This window comes from Urtica dioica, chromosome 12, assembly GCF_054948205.1.
Source record: "Urtica dioica subsp. dioica isolate 48M chromosome 12, U.dioica_male_clone48M_v1_H2, whole genome shotgun sequence".
Classification (NCBI taxonomy): Eukaryota; Viridiplantae; Streptophyta; class Magnoliopsida; order Rosales; family Urticaceae; genus Urtica; species Urtica dioica.
The window spans coordinates 17,497,272-17,519,541 of record NC_142767.1 but is presented as its reverse complement, the minus strand read 5'-3'; the positions used below and the strand labels follow the sequence as shown (position 1 = coordinate 17,519,541).

General features: G+C 31.3%; 3 protein-coding genes across 3 annotated transcripts; 1 reads left to right on the top strand and 2 right to left on the bottom strand.

Moving 5' to 3' along the window:
- Positions 1-6,864: 6,864 nt before the first annotated feature.
- Positions 6,865-9,958, bottom strand: LOC149379730 (sororin-like protein). The gene is made up of 4 exons (XM_089603618.1): positions 9,463-9,958; positions 8,455-8,650; positions 7,733-7,796; positions 6,865-7,545 (listed from the first exon to the last, which is right to left on the bottom strand). Exons 1-4 carry the CDS (start codon positions 9,788-9,790, stop codon positions 7,411-7,413), a joined length of 723 nt encoding a protein of 240 aa, XP_089459744.1. The 5' UTR covers positions 9,791-9,958; the 3' UTR covers positions 6,865-7,410.
- Positions 9,959-15,120: 5,162 nt separating this feature from the next.
- On the top strand, positions 15,121-18,212 carry LOC149379729 (BTB/POZ domain-containing protein At1g01640-like). Its single transcript, XM_089603431.1, has 3 exons — positions 15,121-15,415; positions 15,695-15,871; positions 17,686-18,212. The coding sequence occupies exons 1-3, from the start codon at positions 15,242-15,244 to the stop codon at positions 18,199-18,201; spliced, it is 867 nt and encodes a 288-aa protein (XP_089459557.1). The 5' UTR covers positions 15,121-15,241; the 3' UTR covers positions 18,202-18,212.
- Positions 18,213-19,996: 1,784 nt separating this feature from the next.
- On the bottom strand, positions 19,997-22,118 carry LOC149379728 (transcription factor SCREAM-like protein). The gene is made up of 4 exons (XM_089602481.1): positions 21,779-22,118; positions 21,180-21,317; positions 20,878-21,048; positions 19,997-20,547 (listed from the first exon to the last, which is right to left on the bottom strand). The coding sequence occupies exons 1-4, from the start codon at positions 21,854-21,856 to the stop codon at positions 20,449-20,451; spliced, it is 486 nt and encodes a 161-aa protein (XP_089458607.1). The 5' UTR covers positions 21,857-22,118; the 3' UTR covers positions 19,997-20,448.
- Between the last annotated feature and the right edge of the window lie 152 nt (positions 22,119-22,270).

Sequence of the window (22,270 nt, the reverse complement as noted above, 5' to 3'; positions counted from 1 at the left end):
AAACTCTAGTTGTCTTATGCTATATTCATGTAATGTTGGGTTTTGTTTAATATATGTTTAACAACGTGTTTACGTTTAGAGGAAGATAGTCCTTTTATCAAGACGTTGAGCTTTGTATAAGTATATTTGTTTATTTTTAGCACTTCATTATACACATTATCAGTTCACTACATTATACAACGTTAAAAAGATTTTACATTTGGCTCTGGTTCTCAAGAATTCTGGTTTTATTTGTCTTTTTTATGTCTAGTACTTTAATTTATTTCAAATTAAATAATGATAGATCATCGTACTTTTTATAAATTTAAGCGTCTTTAAATTATCTAGGTGTTGTTTCAATTCAGATCAGTTAAAAGTCTTGCCAAAAAAAAAAAATACATTTGTTCTTTAGATTTCAATCATTTGAATAAAAACCATACATTTTTATTTTCCATATTTCTTGTGGTTTATTTTATAGGTTAACTTGTGTTGAATAAGTGAAGCCAGAAATACACAAGACGTGTATCATACTATCATGTTTCAGTATATTCGTTTTAGATTGTACTACATGTGTGAGATAGTGCAATTAATTATTACGCATAAAATATCAAACTTTTTGTTCATGATTCAAAAACCAACCTTGTTCATTGTTGTTTCATCTTTCCTTAAGAAAAAGTAGCTACCTAGAAAGATATTAATAGTGTAGCGCGCTCGAATTTAGGGCTCAGAATTTCTAGTGAAAACTCTAATAAGCATGAGAGAGCACTTTTTAAATTAAAAGGATTAAAGCTGGTTCTTAGTTGGGTGTCATTATTCCCAAGTTGAGGCCAAATAGTGCACTGTACAACTTTGGAGCAGAGAACTCAACCTATAATGCAAGTTTCTAAGGACCACAGTTCTTACCTCCTTTTTCTTATTAATGTAAATATTTGAGATCATTGACAAGGACGAATCTCTCATCTCTGCACAGATCCATTTTTGATGCGGATTCTTTTGGAATCTTGTTGAAGAGGTAATAACCGGTCCGGTCGATTATGATTATCGGACACCAAAGGTCTTGCAAAAAAACGATACATTATTTGTGGCCACATTGTGTCCATTTTTGCTTCATTGTTCACGCATTCATGATCACATGCAAAACTATAGTGCATGCTGGCCCTCTTGTCCAACATTATGAAGATTCTGTGAATATCTTGAATTTAGTACGTACAACACTTTGACTGTATGCGAGAAAGAAAATTTAAAGCACTAGGGCAGGCAAGTTTGGAAGTTGGTCATATTTCATGGTTGAAATGACTTCCAGACATATATAGTGCGAAAATTCCTGTTATATACGACTGAAAAATTTAAGAACAATGAATATATATATATATATATATATATATATATATATATATATATATATTATTGACTTTATAACCCTAGATTCTATTTTGGCCAGATATATAGCATCTAAGAACAATAATGTTACGCGAGATATTGAATAATAATGCAAGCAATATATTTTAATGGCACAATAAATGAAAAAAGATAGCGTAACATAGATATAAAGCCGTTGCTAGTCAATTAATATACCCATATATATTGACAGTTAAACTCTTATATGAACACATGAGGGAAAGAAAACAAAAGAATAACAATATTGTTCCAATAATGTTGCATGGTTTTGAGGGCGAGTGTCATATTCACGTACAGCAACCACTCGGAGCCTTAGCGCTTAAGCACTTTTGCCATACTCTAAGAGTGTCTAGGTCCATAACCTAAGTCCGTAATCTAATCTTTGTTGTGGCCATGGAAAAAGACCTGATCAAAAACAGTTTTCCTAGTGCCCCAATATAATACTAAGTGGCTAAGGGATCTACTTTATTTATTTATTTCCAAGGTTATATGGGCTAGTTTGTTTATTCTCAATTAATCTTTACAGCGAAATCATTATACTTATTTCACATGGTATCGAAACTCAACAATATTATCAAAGCTACTCTTAGATATTCGACTCAAGAAACTGGGTTATTCGTTTAAAAAGCTATCGATGTTAGGAATCGTATATTTAAAAAAAAATGTGGAACAAACAAAAATTTAAAAATTGACTCATTGTCAATTAATTTTGATATGGAAGTTCATTACTTAATACTCTCGTGATGCCTTTAATTATTGGATTAAGCATATAAAATGAGACTAGATCCCGCGTTGTGTTTTTTTTCTTTCTAAAGACGGAATATTCTCAAAATAAGTTTAAATATATTTTCGTAAGTTGTCTAGTGAACTTTTGTGAAAACACTATGTTATTATGAACCCAAAAAATGCAACCTTAAAGTGTTTGATAAAGTTGTTGAGCTTAATTTATGGCGTACATAAATCTAACGCAAAGACTCCGTCGCTTGTGTTTTTGCAATTGCAAGATCTTTAGTGAGGGATATCTATAAGTTTAACACATGCTTTCGGTATTTATGTCTCCTTGATTTTTGTAAAATTTCTTACGTTTCAGGGAATTTATTTCATTTTATGAGCGTGTGATGATTATATTTGAATGAATATGTGCATTAATAAAATAGACATAACACTTGTATAGTAACTCGAAAGTGTTAATATAATAATGAATCAGTATGCGTCTTTGCTTTAACTCGTTCATTTGCTTGTTATATTAATATAATTGTATGTTTGGAACCTAAAAATATTAAGAAATAAAAAATAAACATTGTATTTTTTATGCTGTTTGGATCATGAAAAGTTCAAAGTAAAAATTGAGAGAACATTTATGGGAATATATATTACTAAAATATTAAGATTTTTTTTCTTAGAAAAGCAACTGAAAATAAGAAATTATTAAGTAAATTTACATATGAGTTTGTCACAAACGGGTGTCTACTTTTCTTGCTTCTAAAATTTCTTTGACTTCTCAATAAAAAAAAAAGGCACTCTAGTTATCTAGGCCACATGAAACTATAAAATTTTGATTTAGCCACAGTTGAGAATTTTTGGTTAACTAGCCAGACGTTCAATTTATTTGAATTTCTTGCTTATTTTACCCCTTAAACAAACCCACCAAAAAGACCATTAATTTCTGATTTCTTTTTTAAATAACACATTTAATTACGCATGTTTAATGGGATCCGAAATTTAAGAACCAACTCCCTTATAAACGCGACCTTCCTTTTTAAAATCAGAAAGTCACCAAAATATATATATATATATATATATATATATATATATATATATATATATATGCCCTTTGCCTGTCTCTGTATACAAAAAAAAATACAAAAAAATTTAAGAAAAGTTTTCAGTTCGAGATCTTGCTGAAATGTAAGAGTATGTTAAATATTAATGGTGTACAACTTTCGAATAATTTTTGGAAATTATTTTTAAAACAGCGAATCTGCATGTATAAATGAGTTAGGATTTCAGGGATTTCTAATTGTACATGTGTAGTTCAAGAGGAAATTTTTGGAAATCGTTTTTTAAACCTTGAATATCCATGTTCTCGTTTTCTTTTGTAAAATCCGAGTTCATCATAAAACTTGAATACCCATGTTCTCGTTTTCTTTTGTATAAACGTTTGAAAAATTGTAAATAAATAGCCATAATTACGAAGTGGCAAGTGATTAATCACATATAATTTTCCAATTTGACCTTAACTAATAATGATGGATATTCAAAAGAAAACGAGAACATGGATAGCCATAATAATGATGGATATTCAAAATGAATTATTTATTGCGTTTTCTTTTCTAAATTTGTATTGTTCATCATGAAATCCGAGTTTTAGAAATAACCTAATTGATTTTGAGGAGTCAGAATGAGGGTATAACCCTGACAAAAATATATAATGTTGTGAGAATGGTGGTGTTTGGGTTGATATTGAAGACTCTTTAATACAACGACCCAAACACCAAGTGATCTAGTACCAATAATAGGGGTTGTCATTTAATGTATGTCATGGTCATGAATTTGTGGTCAATTTTCGATTATTGCCTTTTTGCCACTTGCGAGAACCTTGGGAGGGACAAAAAACTGAGGGACACGCCCAATTATTTCTAGAACCTGACAGTAACAAATGAGAGGATCATCGAAAATAAAATAAAGATATAATTTAGAATATTGTTTTGATTTGAACTGCATATAGCTTTTAAGTCAGAAGAGTCCTACTACATAATAAATATGTAAAATTTATAAAGCTGCACAACTTTTCGATTGGACGATAATACTCATAAATGATTGCACCATCGTATAATATTTTCCAAATAATTTTATGTATTCTGTAGTAATTACTAAAAAAATTCTGATCTCAGCAAACATCTTTGTTCAGTTAAATATAAAATATCATTCTTATAGATAAATACATATAGTGTTACGATAATGGTAAAATAGTAAAGAATATCAAGAGTTAAAGACAATAAAACACTAAATCTTTTTTAAAAGTTATATTTATACACTTAATTTTTTTTCGATGAAAAAAATCCATAATGCTACGTTTTAATTGCACCGTAAACAGTGACGGATCTAGAAAAACTTATCAGGGGGGCAAATTTGAAAAAAAAAATCAGGGGGGGCCAATTTGAAAAAAAAAATCTCAAGTGAGGCTAATTTGTAAATTTTTTAAAAAAAATTTCAAAATTAGGCTAAAAATGTAAAAAAAAAAAAAAAAAAAAAAATTGAGGGGGGTCATGTGACCCCCCTGGGCCCTATGTAGGTCCGTCGCTGACCGTAAATATCCGACCGTTAAATTGGATGGAAAAACACGTGACAAGACTCATATTTAATAAAAATTAATATTTTTCATAAAAATAATTAAACATCAATTATATCATTGTATAATACAAAAAAATCAAAAGAAAAAGAAATATCACTCCTCATTAACACACAAAAGTTATTAAATTTTTATTAAAAACAATTAAATATTAATTATATTATTTTATAAAACAAATTTGTTTTAGTAATTTTTTTTAAAACTAAACATTAACTATATCATTATAATACAAACAAAATTATTCGTAATTTTTATATTAAAAAGAATGAAACATAATTATATTATTTTATGATAAAAAGATTATCATTAGTTTGTCTTAAAATTAATTAAATATTAATCATAAAAAAATTATCAATGATGATAGATTTTTTTCAAGAATTTGTTACAATTAGGCATTCAACCAGCTCCTTTTAAAATTTTAGCCCAAATTAAAAAAATGGCCCATCAACCTGCGATAAATTAAATTAATTCAATTAACTCTTTAATTAATTTAATTTATTGCAGATTGGTGGGCTATTTTTTTAATTAAAAAATTGTGCTATTTTTAAAGAATGATGAGTTGTTGGCCCACCGGAGTAATTGCCATTTTTTGTAATTTTTTTGGATTATAAAATGATATAATTAATTTTTGTTTATTTTATTAATGAGGAGAAAGTTTTTTTTCCTTTTAAATTGATTTGTATTATAAAATTATATCATTAATATTTTGTTAGTTTTAAGAAAAAATATTAATTTTTCATTAAATCTGAGACTGCCACGTGTTTTTCTATTCAATTCAATGGTCTAACTACCTACGACGCAACTAAAATGTAACATTATATATTTTTACCGTCGAAAAAAATTAGATATATAAGTATAATTTCGAAAAAATATTAATTATTTTTGTCACAAATAACTCGAATATCAATTAGCCAACTACGTAATAATCATTGCTTGTAATTTTTCTTACTTCTGTGAAAGCAACTTTTCTTCTAGAGGACTAAAAGAAACCTGTGTAATAGGACTCAAGATCGTGAATCAAACTTAAAATATTTTAACTTAAAACACTTTACTAATAATTAATTAAATCACTTCCTCATCAAATAAAGAATAAAATCACTAATATACATACATATAATTTATGCATGTGTGATATATAAAAGTTTTGTGGCCATCTTTACGACACGAGTTATGCTATTTGTCCCGATTCACGAGTGAGAACGATCCACTCGTGAGTTGACACGTGGCAGTTAGTGGCCACGTGTCAACTCACGAGTGGATCGTTCTCCACTCGTGAATCGGGACAAAAATCATTTCCCTTACGACACTGATTCGCTATAGTTTTTGCATATGTTATTTCAAAAATTTGTCATACCTCTTGCCAATAAACTATGATGGCTATAAAATATTTTTTTGTTAGAATGATATATTATCTACTTTTTCATATGTAGATGTACTTTCTTTTATTATATCTTTGTTGCTTTTTCTCATCTTCTCGCTTTTATTCTTTCAAATTCCGTCGTGGTTAGAAGGTATGAAGATCATATCTTTTTACTCCGAATCTCTTGTTAGATTATGAATTAGTTTTTTAATTACTACTTTGATAGTCTTTTGTAGCATATCAAACGAGTATTTTATATTTTAAGTACTTAATCCACTGTATGTGTGACAATCAACTATAGGTGATCTATATGTTAGTACTAGCATCACTTTTTTTTTCTTGGCTCATGTAGTCTTAAGTCATGGGGCCAAAGACAAATTTCCTTTTCAACACTAACATATGTTCATAAACATAATAACTTTTGGAGGGCCTCACATGTATACAGCAAAAAATTGAAACCAATACACCCAAAACATTCAACATCAAAAAAATCCTATTCTTCTTGACTTGTGAGATTTAGTGAATCTAATTGATGTCACGGCACTTAATTTTTTTGGACAAATAGTAGGAGCAACTAAAAATTCAACATGGTCTGCATCGAATTTCACTATTCTGGTTGTTTCATAAGCGAATTTTGTGGCTTTACCATAAGCATGAAGTGATTCACAGAAGTCCTCGTATTAAAATAAGAAATTTGAAGCTCCCTTTGTCTAGGCTCTGTATTGGTAAAGTTTTCAAGTGACATGTTCAAACCCGGATGATGAGTATTGCTAGCAAGATAAAACAGAACAAAGACTACAATGAAAAACCAATACAGTAAACTTAAAACTCGTTATCCGCTAAACCATCGCAAAGAAAAGTTCCGATAAAGTTGGATCAGAGCCATCGGCAAGACATGAAAATGAGGGTCAGATAAAGATAGCTTAGGTTTTCATGTTCTAATAAATGTATAGACCGTGATTGTAGTTATGCATAGTCCTAATCTAGTACAATGTAATGTAAATTCATCATCAAACTCTTGTTAACTCTTTTACAAACTGTGATAATTCACAGCAAGGTCAGACATTCAACAGTAAGGAAAATTCCATCACTCGAGTTTATTACATTAAAAGAGAAAAAAAAAATTACCAACTAAAGGGCCTATACATGAAATCTAGAGCCGTAATTAAACTTTAAGAAGTAAAGAGAGTGTAGCTGAGTAATGGTAGAAAATTATCCCTAGAATTGGTTACCTGAATGCTGTAATTAGCTTTTATACACAAGGGTTCATATCTCTACTTGTCGTTGGGACTGTATATGATACAATGCGGGTCACGCTATGCTATTCCAGATCGTGAATCGACTCGACCTCCTCCTCCGAGAGTTCAAATGCATCGATTTCTGCAAAGTACGCTCTCTGCTTTTCAATATAATCTTGCGACAGTTCGTCTTTCGCAGATGAACTGCAACCCCGCTTCTGCATAAAATCCACTGGGAGTTTAGTTTTGGCAGACTAAGTGCTATCAAGAAAATGAAACGGGGCATCGTTTGTTTTGTGGTAACTTCAACACGATTTTCTTTCATCAATTCGATTAACTGATGGATCACAATAGTATATTTTAACGGGGGAGAAGGTAAGTAGCGAGTATCTAAACTAAACAAACCTTTTTAGACATAGCAGTGCATGCTTTTGGCATATTGTGAACCGTATCCTCATTGGCTTCATCCCTGTGAAAGAAAGAAAAAAATCCAAATAAACTTCCACAAAATGTTACATCGTATGAAAAACATATGGATTGAATAACAACAAATTCGCAGCCACAATCATAACAAAATTTGCCATGCCCATTAAATCTAGTTAGTCGACCAAGATTATAATATTATGTCTTTTAACACAACAAGTAGTCTATACACTATTGCACGGACAAATGGTATTTTGGTCCCTTAATTAATTTTTTGAGCAAAATGGTCCTCAAACTAAATATTTTGTTGTCTCTTTCACAAAAACAAAAATTAAAATCTATCACCTAAGAAACTTTGCACGAATTCGCCAGCTTAAAGAGCTTGTTAATTTTATAACATAAACTAATACAATTATAACGTAACATTAAGAACACTTGATAAAAGTTAAACCATTTTGAATGGTTGAAAAAACAATATAGATGTTTGACTTGTAAATATGTTTCAGGTTGTTTGGGTGTTGAAAAAAAATAGAGAGACTAAAGCGTTACAAAAACAGTTTGCGAACCATTTCGCTCATAAAATTAGTTTAAGGGGAAAAAAAAAATGGCACTCGCATAAAAGTTTGGGGACAATTTGAGCTTAAAAAAACCAAAATATTGACAGATAGCATGCAAAAAGAACAAACTAGAACTATAGAATTTACCAGAACTTCCTGATCTTTGTTACAGGAGGGCAGGTAAAGGGCTCAGCAATTTCTTTCCCTTTGCTCTTTCTTTTCGCCGCAGCCCGAATATCACTCAAAGATTCCTCGGCAGGATTCGAGTTGCTTTTTGTTTTCTCAGCGCTTCGTCGACGAGTGTAAACTGAACATGGCTCAAAAACCTCGTGATCACCTTTACCTGAACTCGAGCACGGAAGAGTTACACTTAGGTTATGGAACATAATTGAGAAAAGAAACTAAAAAATACCATGCAGTTAAGCTCAGCTCTTCTTTTTTTAGAAACCAGAATGTATCTAAATTATAATTAGTAACGTAGACAGACACTAAAACGCTCTAAACGAAGAATTTAAGTAACTATAGCAGATAGACAAAGATATGCAAAAATGTCTCGAGCAAATAAACAATCCACAAACCAGGAAAAGAAGAAGGAAAAATAAAAATAAAAAAGGAACATCTATTCCTCTTAATTTGTCAGCTTAGCATTCTAGAGAATAGGAACAGAATTAACCCAAGTCCCACCATAATCAGAAGCAAAAATTGACATATGAAGAAGTTACTCAGAACGAATCATATACGCCAAGTCTAAGACTGACCATGCATTTGAAAACCTAATAATCACCTTTATCGGAGACCAAAACCTGAGATTCACACAAAAATAACTTCTCGGTACAAAGACAACCTGCTAAGATCACCTATAAAGATACAAAGTTGCCCATAAAGTTTTGTAAACACTGATCAACGATGAGATGTAACGAAGCAAACAGCTGAGAATCTTTACTGATACACCAAGTGCATAAACACATTTGATCACATACTTTTCAATTACCGAACACAAATAAGTAAATCCACTATCCCTCAAGCTAAATGGACGGGTAATCTAACCAATTAAACAATCAACACCCCAAAATCCCTAATCCCCCAAAAATTCCAAAACCCTAGATTCCAAATTAAAATCCAATCGCACACTCCAAACAAAAGAAGAAGCCGTACCACGGTCGGGGGTCGATACCGGAGGCCTCGCCGGAGTAACGTCGGAGAGAAGGGTCTCGGACGGAGGAGGGGCCGAGGCTTGGTCGGAGACGGCGTGTTTCTTGGGCGAGAGTTCGGCGCGGGGTTCGGAGAGAAGCTTGTTGACTGCGGAGAATATGGCGGGGTTTCGGGGCTTTTTGCTGACGAGAGACGAGGACGACCGAGACGATGAGAGGTTGTTCGTGCAATCCGCGAGTGGCTTTCGGACTCTAGTTTTTCTTCCTCTCTGAGCTTCCATGGTTTTTGATTTATCTTCTCTTGATACTAATTGATTCTCATTTAACTTCATTACAGCGAGTTTTGTTTGTTTGTTTACAGTTAGGCACTTAATATATGAGAGAGAGAGAGAGAGAGAGAGAGAGAGAGAGAGAGAGAGAGAGAGAGAGTTCTTGTTGAAAAAGCTGAAAGTGAAGTGGCGGGAAATTCCGGTTTCATAAAAATGAAAACATTCTCGGCTTAGATCGAAGTTTCTTCAGATTTTTTACCTTGGTATAAGTTAGCCGGGGAGCAAAAATGGGCTTTTTGCGTTGGGCCCATATGATGACTTGTATGAGCATTAGCCCGAAATGGAAAATTTAAAAGGAAAATTGCGGGAATACTGTTTTTGAAGTGAAGTATTTCTAAAGTAACTCTTTTTAAAAGTAGTGAAATTGTAAATAGTTTTGAAATTATTTTCCTTATAAATGAAACTGTAAACAATAAAAAGAATTAATAAATAATTTATTATATACAACTTGAAAAACAATATTTTCACATTATAAATTTAGACATGCCATTCTTACTATTAGCTTAAAAAATATAATTTTCAAAAATTTAAAAGCCACTAATTTAAATGAACAGATTTTTTTTAAAACTGTAAGAAATATTCTTCTTAGAACTAAAATAGTGAATAATAGATAAAGTTAAATTAAGTCCAAAACAGTAAATAATTTTTAAAAAATAATAATATAAATATTAAAAAAATAATTGTTTACATCAATAGCCCCATCCTCTAGCTCTGTCCTGTTTTTAACTATGAGAAACTATATCAATCATATCTCTTTATGTTTGAGTAATTATAAAATATATCCAATTATACTAATGTATTATGTGGAGCCTCGTGTGAGCTTTGACTTACATAAGAAATACTTGAGTTCATTAATAGTCTTTTTTTCTATTTTTCTTTTTTGCTTCGAAATAGTCTTGCGTAGTTAGGCCGATCCAAGCAACTAATGAAGATCCAATGCCATAAAAGGAAGGGTAAAAAAACAGTTGAATTAAAAAGCCATTTTATGGATTTGCAAGCGGATTAGCAAGAATAATATTTTCCACACCCACGTGTAGTACTATTGTCTCAATGACACTTATGAATATCAAATAAAATTATTAAAAATTGATTAATGAGTTACTATAGGGACCTCTCAGTCTCAGGTGGTGCGAATCGAATGGCTCACCGCCCAAGGATATAACGTGTTTTTATAAAAACAAGAATCTGAAACAAAATATATTAATACATATAAACCGGAGTGGTAAAACCTGAAGCCTGTAGTTTTTAGTAACCAATCAGTGTTCCAACTAAAAAAAACAAACAAACAAACAAAAAACCAAGGGGCTATCTTTATATGTTCTATTTTTTTAATTTCATTTTTACCCTGATATGAACAGAGGTCATGTTGCTCTCTCACCAACTTTTATTTCATCAATTAGTCACTTATTTATTTCTATAAATACACCATTCTCATCTTCTTTCCACTCTCATCATATTCTCTTCTGTCCGACCAAGTAAAAAAAAAAAATTAAGAAGATACAATGGAAGGAATTCAAGCATGGGTTTCTGAGCACAAGCTAACTAGCATTGGTATATAACTACAACTAGAACCAACCTTATCAACCTTTTTTTTCTATTTTCATCTTATTTGACGATTACATTATTTACAACTTTTTTGTTAATATTTTTTTTTTCAGGAGCAGTGTGGGCATCAGGAATTGTAGCATCACTGGCTTACGCTCAGGGATCGAAATCTCCCCTCAAACCAAGTCTCAGGCTTATACACGCCAGGTTGAATAAATTTAAATAAATAAATAAGTGTTCGTTATTTATTTTAATTTTAATGAAATTTTTTGTAGCCTAATATATTATTTATATGTAAATATATATATATATACTAGGATGCACTCTCAAGCGCTGACATTGGGTGTGCTAGGCGGGGCAGCGATATACCATTACTACGAGAAAAGCTTTGGTGATCACAACACTATTATTGCTTCTCCAACCAAATGAAAAACATTTCATTTGAATTGATGACATAATGGATGATGATGATGATGATGATGATGATGATAAATCTTCTTTTAATAATCTGGGGTTTAAGCACTGAGCTAAAAAAGAAATGTTTTAAGCTTTTTTTTTTTTTTTTTTTTGTAAGCTGTCTTTTGGGTGAGGCATTATGGTCATGTAAATATGTTTGGTATGTTTTTCTATTTATACTAGTCTCGTGAAAATCAAGTGCCGAACATGTTAATAAAATGATTAAATCATTATTATGACGAGATTTAATAGTTGCAAATAATGAGTTAAAGCCAATCCCACTAACTAGTCTAGTTCATAATAATACACTCAGTGTTTTGTGTTGTGTATACATATTCTATAAATTTAGATCTATTACATTAAAATTTTGGTATAATTATCTAATAATTAAGAAATAATTGTGTTTATACACGAATTGGATCATATCTTTCATATTTGAATAATTGAACTATAATTTTAATTGAGTCACGACTCTTTCATAGGAGAGAATATTTTTGGGAAAATAGTGTACACGTGCCTGCTTCTATTAAGTTTGTATAACTACTTTATAATAGACATAGAACCGTACCTAACGTTTGAAATATCATTCTAAGAATAGCTAGACTATGCTTTTAAGAATAACTTATTTATTTATTTATTTTTTATCTATTACTGTTGGCAAGTCTGAAAAGGAACTAAGTTTTTTTAATTTTTAAAACAAAAACGTGTAGTAAGCGATATGCAATGCATACATGAAATCTGTTACTCACAGAATAAAAATAAAATCGAGATACTATATGAAAGGTTTTTGAAATTATGGTATCTCGGTAATTTCTATATTTGAATGTGTTTGTGCACTTATTAGGCCTGAGGCCCATTAACCCCAATTGGATCTCAAGTGATGTGTTCCTGATTTTTCAGGCTCGAGTCTTGACCAGCTAACTTTCACTTTTGAATATAGTGGCCATTATTTCAAAGACAACCCTTAATAGTGGTTTTAAGTTCTAAACTTTATTTATTTATTTAAGATAATCTGAATGCTAAAGTTAAATTATGTATCAAGCGAATTATAAATGTGATATTTTAATGTCGACCATTTAGCTCAAGTAAGCAGTGGCGGAGCAAAGATTTGTACTTAAGGAAGGCAAATTTAATTCAAAACAATTATTCTAAATTTTATAAGACGAGCGTAAGGGGTAAACAATTATCCAGCAAATATGAGAAAAAAAATATAAAATTTTAGGATAAAAAATTTATCTTTAAAAAAGTTTGCGATAAAAAATTTAAATTTAAAAATTCAGGGGGATATTCGCCCCTCGAGTTCTAAGGATAGGTCTTTGGAAGTAGGTAGGTACGTAGATCAAGCTTAGACACTTTCACTTATCTCCACCGAAATATGTAGGTTCAAATCGCGATTTGGAAAACGTTCACCTCACAAAAATTATCATTTAAGTGATATGACAACTTCCTAGTCTAATTATTTTTTAGAAAATAACATATTAATACACTATATGTGTTTAAGTGGAGTGGTGTGTTTGTATAAAATGGTTTTCAAAATTTCATTTTGTACTTTAAGTTTAGAATAATTTTTTTTTATAACTTTTTCTTCGTTTTGACTCTGACACTTTTAAGCTATTTTTTTATATATAAAAAAATTTGAAACTGAAAACAAAACCTAAACCACTTCAACTAGCCCAAAGAACCAAACATCTTCAAGGTCGGAAATTCGTTGACAGTTTCACCCTGTTTAACCATGTTTGATCTTGGGATTTCATAAACTAACTCACTTCAATTAGCACTGTCACCCTGTTTAACCATGTTTGATCTTGGGATTTCATAAACTAACTCACTTCAATTAGCCGAAGGAACCAAACATGTTTATTAATTTTGCGGGTTTTGTTTTCCTTTCCGATATTCTAAATGTCACAAATAGCTCTAATCATTAGGGGTGAAATGAGATTTCTATAAAAGTGTCAAGAGTCAAAATGAAGAAAAAGTCAACATAATGTATCTTAACTAAGGTATACTTTTATTATTTTTCTTAAGACTGAAGGTACAAACGCCACATTCCGAAAACAAAAGGTACTACTCCACCATTTCACTTAAATGGAAGTTATATATATAGAGAAAATAATATATATATATATATATATTATTTTCTCTTTTATTTTTATACGATAATTTTTTTATTAGTTCTTTCTAAATTAATTTATTATTTTGATAGTATTTAATTTGATAATTTTCATAATAAATTTATTAATGATTTGCTCTTAAATTTATTTATAATTTATAACTCTACATTTATAAGGAGCACCCATTTATAAGGGAGAGAGAGAGAGAGAGAGAGAGAGAGAGAGAGAGAGAGAGAGAGAGAGAGAGAGAGAGATGTCACACAACTAATAACTTAATAGAATAGCATGTTTCTTGGAAGAACGTTTCAAACCCACGACCTTCACGTAAGCGAATTATATCCATAATGCTGATTTTGAGGGGTTTTTATATTTATTTCTGAGCATATTCTAATAAACGCAGATTTCTACCATACTCGGTCTATGATATATGCAGATTTCTATCACGTAACAATCACCCAAATTTCAAGACTGGACAGACAGGCTTCTCCACGTGGAAAAGAAGAAGTGACCAAAACTCCATTGAGGTACTAATATATTTCCTTTATCAATCATCCATAAATTATAATAAAAAAAAGTTATAGTGAGAAAGCAGTGTGTAATAGGACTATATAAAAAGGGGCAAAATGATTAGCCGAAAAGCGATGTTTATTTGAGGTTTCAAGGGTTATATATCTTTAAAAACTGGCCAGCCTGTATGATCTGTATATAAATTTTTCTAGATGTTTAGAAAGAGGTTAACAAAGTTATGCTGGCCATGCACATATTTGCTGTTAAAGATCAACGTTGGTGTTGGAAAGTCATTTTCTTCTTCCTAACATTTATTTTAATACATTATTATTATTCCCTTTTTCTGTTGAAGATGAGATTTTGGCCCCCAACTAACCTCCTCATTCATTTGCACAATATATTCCATTTAAAGATCAACCCTATTTCGGAATAAAATTTAAATGCTAGTTTATGTTGGCGAGTCATCATATTGTTCGTTACACAAAACAATTCAAAGCCAAAATGCCATGTCTATGTAAAAGACATGTTAACAACTCCATGCAAATGATCTTTATTTGATAATAATAATTAAAAATAAGAATTATGTGTTTGGGGGCATAATCATTGTTCATAGTTGTTTGTCCTTTTCAAGCTAATAATTTAACTAAAACTATATACAAATGTGGTCCTCCAACAACAATTTGGCATAACCAACGTGACATGTCTTCAAATCAAACCCCATAAAATGACGTACCTTCATTTCAGGATCATCTCTCTATTTCTCATAACCTTTCATGTTCTTATCCTTTCTTGATCATCTCACAAAAGGGTATTTTGATTTGGAGATCAAAGAGAGATGGATTGTTGTGTTTGTGGCTCGGGCTACATGTTTAGGCCACCGAGGAACACAATTTGTGCGACGTGTTTTGACGGAGCCAAAAGTCTTATCACCATCCTAAACTCACACGAAATCAACGTGACTGGATTATATTCCAGTGAGTCTCGACCTTCGAAGTCGAATTCAAATAAGGTGAGTTTTGCTTTCATAGTTTTTCTTTTTGTGGGTAACATTTTGTGGATTTTCATTTATTTTGTCCTACAGTACTTTTCATTGATTTTCTTAGGTAAAATAATAGATGGAAAAATAAGCCAAAGTGTTTGCACGGTTAATTTAGAATTCCAAAAATACAACAATTTGAAGTCTATCTTGTTTTGTTGGCAAATGTATACTTTTTATGGCACAATAACATGTGACGCACAGATCAGATTTTTTTTTAGCAAGTCCTGAGAATTGTATTTTATTTTTCAGACTCTTATGAATGTCTGGAAAAACGTTACAGCGATGAGAGAGTCTGTAGAAGAGCTCAACGAGAACATCCAATTCCTTAGTGGGTTAGCATGCGCGTTCAAAGATCAAATCCACACTGACATACTCTTAAAGCCCAATAACAATGACCCTCCAATACCAGCCCATAAGGCCTTAATGGTAAGTACTCCATTTCCGGCCCATATAAGGACTAGTTATTTGTTGGAGTTAATATATAGGGAATTTAAATGAATATTATTTTGGATGGTTTTCTTAATAATAAAAATCAACCTAATTTCATCTATGGCCAAATTTGTCACAAAATATTAGAATTTGTGATAAACTTGTATAAAAACAGGATCTTGTGACAAGTTTACAGGATTTTGTGACAAGCTATGTAATATATGTGAAGAAAAAAAAAACAAATTTGATTGATTTTGGAAAGAAAACAAAATCCAAAACAATGTTTAAAAAAGGCGTTTTCAATGCACGCCTTGAGGTGAGGCGGTCGGAAAAAGCCTCAAGGCTTAAGCCTAGAAAAAAAAATCGACTGGCGCCTTTTGGTTTTTAGCCGTGCTCCTTGAACATAAGCTTTGAAAGTATTCGTCCAACAACGCATGAAATAGGGTAGGTTTAAAAAATAAGGTCCAATCCTTTGGATTTTCTTTTAAGTACAAAAATAATAAGACAAACGTAGATTAGGACTTTTTTAACGCATCGCCTGAATCGTAAAACATAATCGCATTCGCTCCACTCCGGCAAAGTGCCATCATCACACAGCCCCTTCTCCACGCTAAACTAAGCATTATAAGTTTGAAACTTTTTTAGGATTATTTCAAATTTATTAAATATCCTTGATTTGTGCATATCTTTTGAGGCTTACACCTCACCTGAAAAACATAAATCGCCTCGATCATCGATCCAAATAATAATACTGATGTCCAATTCTCTTACTATATATACTATAGTTGAATAGTATTTTTCAGAGTATTAAATATAAATCCTCATTTTCTTTTAGCCTATAGTACTCGATATAGTACTTTATGTCATACATTCATACTATTATGCTTAATTTGGGATTGGTGGACATTTATTTTAGATAATCTATCTACTTGATGATATAAAATTAGTTATGTGGCCGGGGTTTATACAAAGTAAAAATCCTTAAATTTAGCTCTTTGAGTGAGACGAACTTAGCTCGTCCCATAAACAGTTCGAATTAAAGAAAAAAAAAAAAAAGATATGCGAAAAAGGACTACGAGGGATATATAGGAACAAAAAAAAAAGAAAAAAAAAAAGACATCAAGTGTCAACGTACAATTATTTAGGAAGTTCAAAGTCACAACTGCAAAAAGGAAAAATAAAAAAGATAACCGATATTAAGGTAGTGTCACAAGTACTAAAATTTCCTGCTTGGTTGTACTTGTATCTAGGAAAATTTAACCCAGACAATATTCTGATTTAATTTTATATATAAGCTTTTTGTAAAGTGAAAAACTCTACTGATACCTTATCAATCTTTCTTATAATCTTGCTTAGTGTTGTACCGCATAGCCACCAAATCAGCCATGTAAACATCTATTTAGGGATCTCAATTTTACCGTCACCCGCTATCTGGCCAGTTACCTAGTCTGAACGGACCGGATAATATTCCTTTTTATCGGGGTAACATGTAAATCCCGTTAAGGTTTTAGCAAGTCTGAATCCGAACCCATCTAACATACGTTGAAAAGTCAACGAATATTTTACTCAATTTTTTTTTTTTTTTTTTAACTTATCTTTACCCTTAATATTTATAACTTAGCCTTCCCTGAAAAATAATTTTCGCTTTTGTCCCCTTAAGTTTGGAGTCTAGCTCCGTCGTGACACCAAGACCAATTTGATTCAATTGAATTTAGTTAACGAGTTACTTGATTTTTTGTTGCACCTCCTAATTATAAGCTCTTATATGTGATATATATATATATATATTCTATCCAAATATGTCTTGTTAGGCAGCTAGGTCAGTAATCTTCAAAAACATGTTGGACTCGGACACGTGTAAGGCTGCCACGTCGGAGAAGGAGCTCGTGACTCTGCCGGAGATGAGCGGCGGAGAGCTCGAGTCCCTCCTCGAGTTCCTCTACGCCGGATCTCTTCCCGAGGAGAGGATGAGGCGCCACGTGTACGCCCTCTCTGCCGCGGCCGACAAGTACGACGTCCCGTACCTCCGCCGCGTCTGCGAGCGCCACATGGCGGCCTCTCTGTCCGCCACCACAGCGCTCGACGTCCTCGAGGCCTCCGACCTCTGCTCCCTCGCCGCCCTCAGGGACGCCGCCCTGAGCTTCATCGTCAAGAACATGAAGGAGATCGCGTTTTCGCCGGAGTTTGACCATTTTGCCCTCAAGAACCCTCATTTGTGCGTTCTCATCACTAGGGCTTGTTTCAAAGACGGTGTGAGGTCGAGCTCGTACGGTGATGAAGAGGAATTGATTGATCATGGATATAGTACTACCACCACCATGGTTTGAAGATCAATTTTTTATTTATTTTTTATATACATTGGAAATAAAATTTAACATGAATATATATGTTGTAAACAATAATGTATAATGAAACGGAAATTACAGAAAAATACTTACAATTTGTTTAGCCTTTTGATATTAATTATGTCAAAGCTTTCCAATGTGAAAAATTAAAATAAATCAATTAAACTATTAATAAATTAAGAAACAATATTTATTATGTAGAGATTGATTATGTTTTTTCAAGGTATAACTACAAAGTATTGTTTATTAATTAAGAGTTTAATTTTTTTATTATTATTATTATTAATATTTCGTTGTCGAGTTTAATTTTTTAATTTAGGATCTTCATAGTATGTTGTAAAATATTCATTCAGTAACTCAGAAGGGATAAAACACCAAAACATATGTATCTGAAAGGCCATAAACAATATAGAAGCGAGATCTATCAACAATTAATTAACTAGTACACTTCTCAAAAATAAAAAATAAAAATAAGTAGTACAAATTATTCTCTCTAACTTAGTTTATTGTGTTTGTGTTAACGTATTGAGAAGGAAAACCCTTAATTGGGATCATTCTGAAATTTGATTATATATAATATGTATGGATAAAGATATGCACCGACACGATCTTAATGTCTAGTCCAAGAGTACTTTAATTGATTTCAGATAATTGCTAATAATCATGTTTCCCAGTAATAATATGTTATAGCACTCCATATTTTTTGGAGTTGCTTCCTCATCAATAGTCAGTATCAAACACAAGATAATTACAGAATGTGTTGATTTTACTAAAATTCTTAACGAACAAGACAAAACCTGAAAAAAAAAACTTGCAACCGTACCAAGATGCTTAAAATATACCAGCTTTTTTATTTCCTCGTGCGTGAACCTGATAAGATCGAACATCTTTTATGTTTTTTAATTATCACTCCATGATAATGTTGTACAGCTGTATGATGTTAGTGAATTATGGCATAATTTCACATGAACTCAAACTAAAGTATTTCAGAACATTTTATATATATAAAGATTAGGGGTGAAGCTTGATAATTTCGTTTGGTTTTCGATGCTTTAGTAACTGGATCAAAATTTTCAGATCAATAACTGAATCGGTTTAGTAGAAATCCGAAATTCCATTATTCATTAATTTAAAACTAGTGTTTAATTTTCAAATCAATTTGAAATTTTTGGATGTCCCGTTCTTAAATATTCATATCCAATTTGAAACCGGTGTAAAAACCCCTAATATGTATATTTAAATTATTTCTAAAAAATAACAAATTTATAATTAATTAACAATAAAACAATAGAACATCATGGATACAATACAATCGCACTGAGAGCGACAAAGGTTACACAAATTAGGAAAATAAATATACAGAACATCAATCAGCAATACAAGAAACAATAATAATTTGATTAATCAGTTAATTAGTTTAAAAACAATCACCAATAGTACAGTATATATACATATAAAGCAACATTAAAGAAACAATAATTAAGAGTTGATAACAAGTTTCATGAGAGTGATATACTAACTTATGATATTAAGATAAATTATATATTCAGTTAAAAAAACAGACAGCCGGTTTCATAGAAATTAATCAAAATCGATACCTGGTAAATTGATTATTGGTTAACCGATCCAAATTCCGATTTTCTCACGTGGCACCGGATCAGTTCAGTCATTGGTAAATTGATTTTCGGTTATTTGTATTTGTTAAGGGAACACTTTTTTCCTAATGGAAGTTAGGAGAACAAGTTTAAGAAAGAAAATCAAATTAATCAATTAATAAACATCTATGTGACATTAGCTTGATATTATTCCTCTCTAGAGAATGATATAGTACAGTCCTCTTCTCTAAAGCGTCAATATAACAGGGAGTACAAAAATCCTCTCATTGGGATTCCAGGCAATGAGAATTATGAACGCTTTTGTTCTATTCTGACAGCTGATCATAACTAGATGAACCTCTTCTTTTTTTTTCTTTTTTTTTTTTAACAACGTTAATTGCTTTAAAAAAATATTGGAAGAGCTTAATTCCTTTGTTCTTTATTATATAACGAAGGAATTGCACAAAATAAAACAACAACGACGACGTAACACGCCTCACATTTTTTTTTTTCGGCAGTTACATCTGGAAAATTTTCCTTTTAAAGAAGACGAAATGTAACAGAGATATTGTAAAAAAACGGAAGGAAACATAATTTTATATCGAGGTACACAGTACTTGATATCCATTTACCTTTAATCATGCTCATTCGTTTCACTCCAAATCCTAATTGACATTATAACTGCCTGTTTCACAGCTTCAGCATCCATACTGTCACCTTGCTCGTCTTCATTCTATCCCAAAAAAAAAAAAAAAAAAATTGCATGAAAAATATTCTATAACATAACTGACAGTATAATAGTCAATTTTTTTAGTTTTCAGCAATATAGTTAAAATTACACTTTTAAAATTTTATTACCGTAATTAAAATTTTTGACGTTGTATATAAAAAAATTTAATCACAAAATAAAAAAAATGATTGAAAACTGATATTTACACATTTTTTGTAATTTAGACTATTTCGTTAATTTTAGAAATTTTTTGACTATTTTACAAATCTATTAACTCAATTGTCTATCTAGCTATAAACATATCTGATTTGAATGATTTATAGTATCTCTTACTTGTCCTCCAATTGCTTGTAATCGGAATCGGTCTGCGCATGAAACCCTAGCTTCTAATACGTTGAGACCCAAATCTTCGAAGGCCTCCAATACTGCGACAAGCAAACCTTGGGAGCTCTTCTCCGAGAATACACTAATCAGAAACCCCTTTTCTAGGGTTTCAACTGAAACCTGTTGAATATTGTTATTATTATTATTTTTTAACATTCAAGCATTAAAAATAGGGACTGATAATCAGGGGTTTAACGGCTTATTAATTTTAGTGAAATAGAAAAATGAAGGAAAAAGAATTATATTCTAACCACAGCCGGCAAATCATTTTGGTCATCCCTCGAAATTTGTGCATTATTATTTGTCACGTCTTGATTCAATCTTTCCACTTTTTCTTTCAAATCTTCGATATACTTTGACGCGTCTAGAATAATTGAGGTTTGGTTTACCTGCGGAAAATTAATTGACAATATCAGATCATATATTTTGTTAAATCATAATCTATACATGTCCCCACACACACACACACACATATACATATATATATATATATATATATATATATTAATCAAGCAAATATGATTATATCGTGGTACTAATTTTGCAAGAAATGCTCATTGACTTATAAGCTAGCGACTCATTTCTTCACCTACACAGAGTCGCTGCAATCATGTTATCAGTTTTAACATTCAAAACCCATTAAGAATGTTTTGGATTCAGAGATACTTAGGAAAGCCACAAGTCAATATAAACATTGCTAGATACGGCACACGAGTCTATATATAGCTAGAAAAGGGTATCTAAATCAATGATAAAAAAAAAATAGCCTTGAGCAAAAGAATATTAATAAAAAATAATAAAGGCTGTTCAAAGAGATTCAGCCAATGGAAAGGAAGACTCAGGAATTTACAGCGTTAGAGTTAGTAATGGAACGAAGAAGTTGCAGCTTCTCATGCAGAACTGCTCTCTTGTGCTCCCTAGAAACCATATTTAAGAGAGAGTAAAGAAATTAAGAAATATACTCTTTTTTTTTTCTTGTTTTTACTATATATATCTTTGAGCTAGTTTATGATCACTTTCAACTATATGTATGTATTGCCTTCCTTTTCTCTCCTTATATATATATATATAGTGTTGAAGGTTAAATATGAAGCTTTTTATTTTGAAGGGATATAAATTATGAGCTTCCCTCGATTCTATGTGATCTTCTGTTTCCTTCCCACATGATTGCCTGATCACTTTCCTTCACAACAAAATTATAATTAATATTTTAATCCACTCTCCCGAAATTGCCCTTGTGTTTTTTGGAAAATAATACAATATATATATATATATATATATATATATATATATATATCATTATGTATTTTGCTGGAAAAAAAACTACTAATTTTGTAGCTGG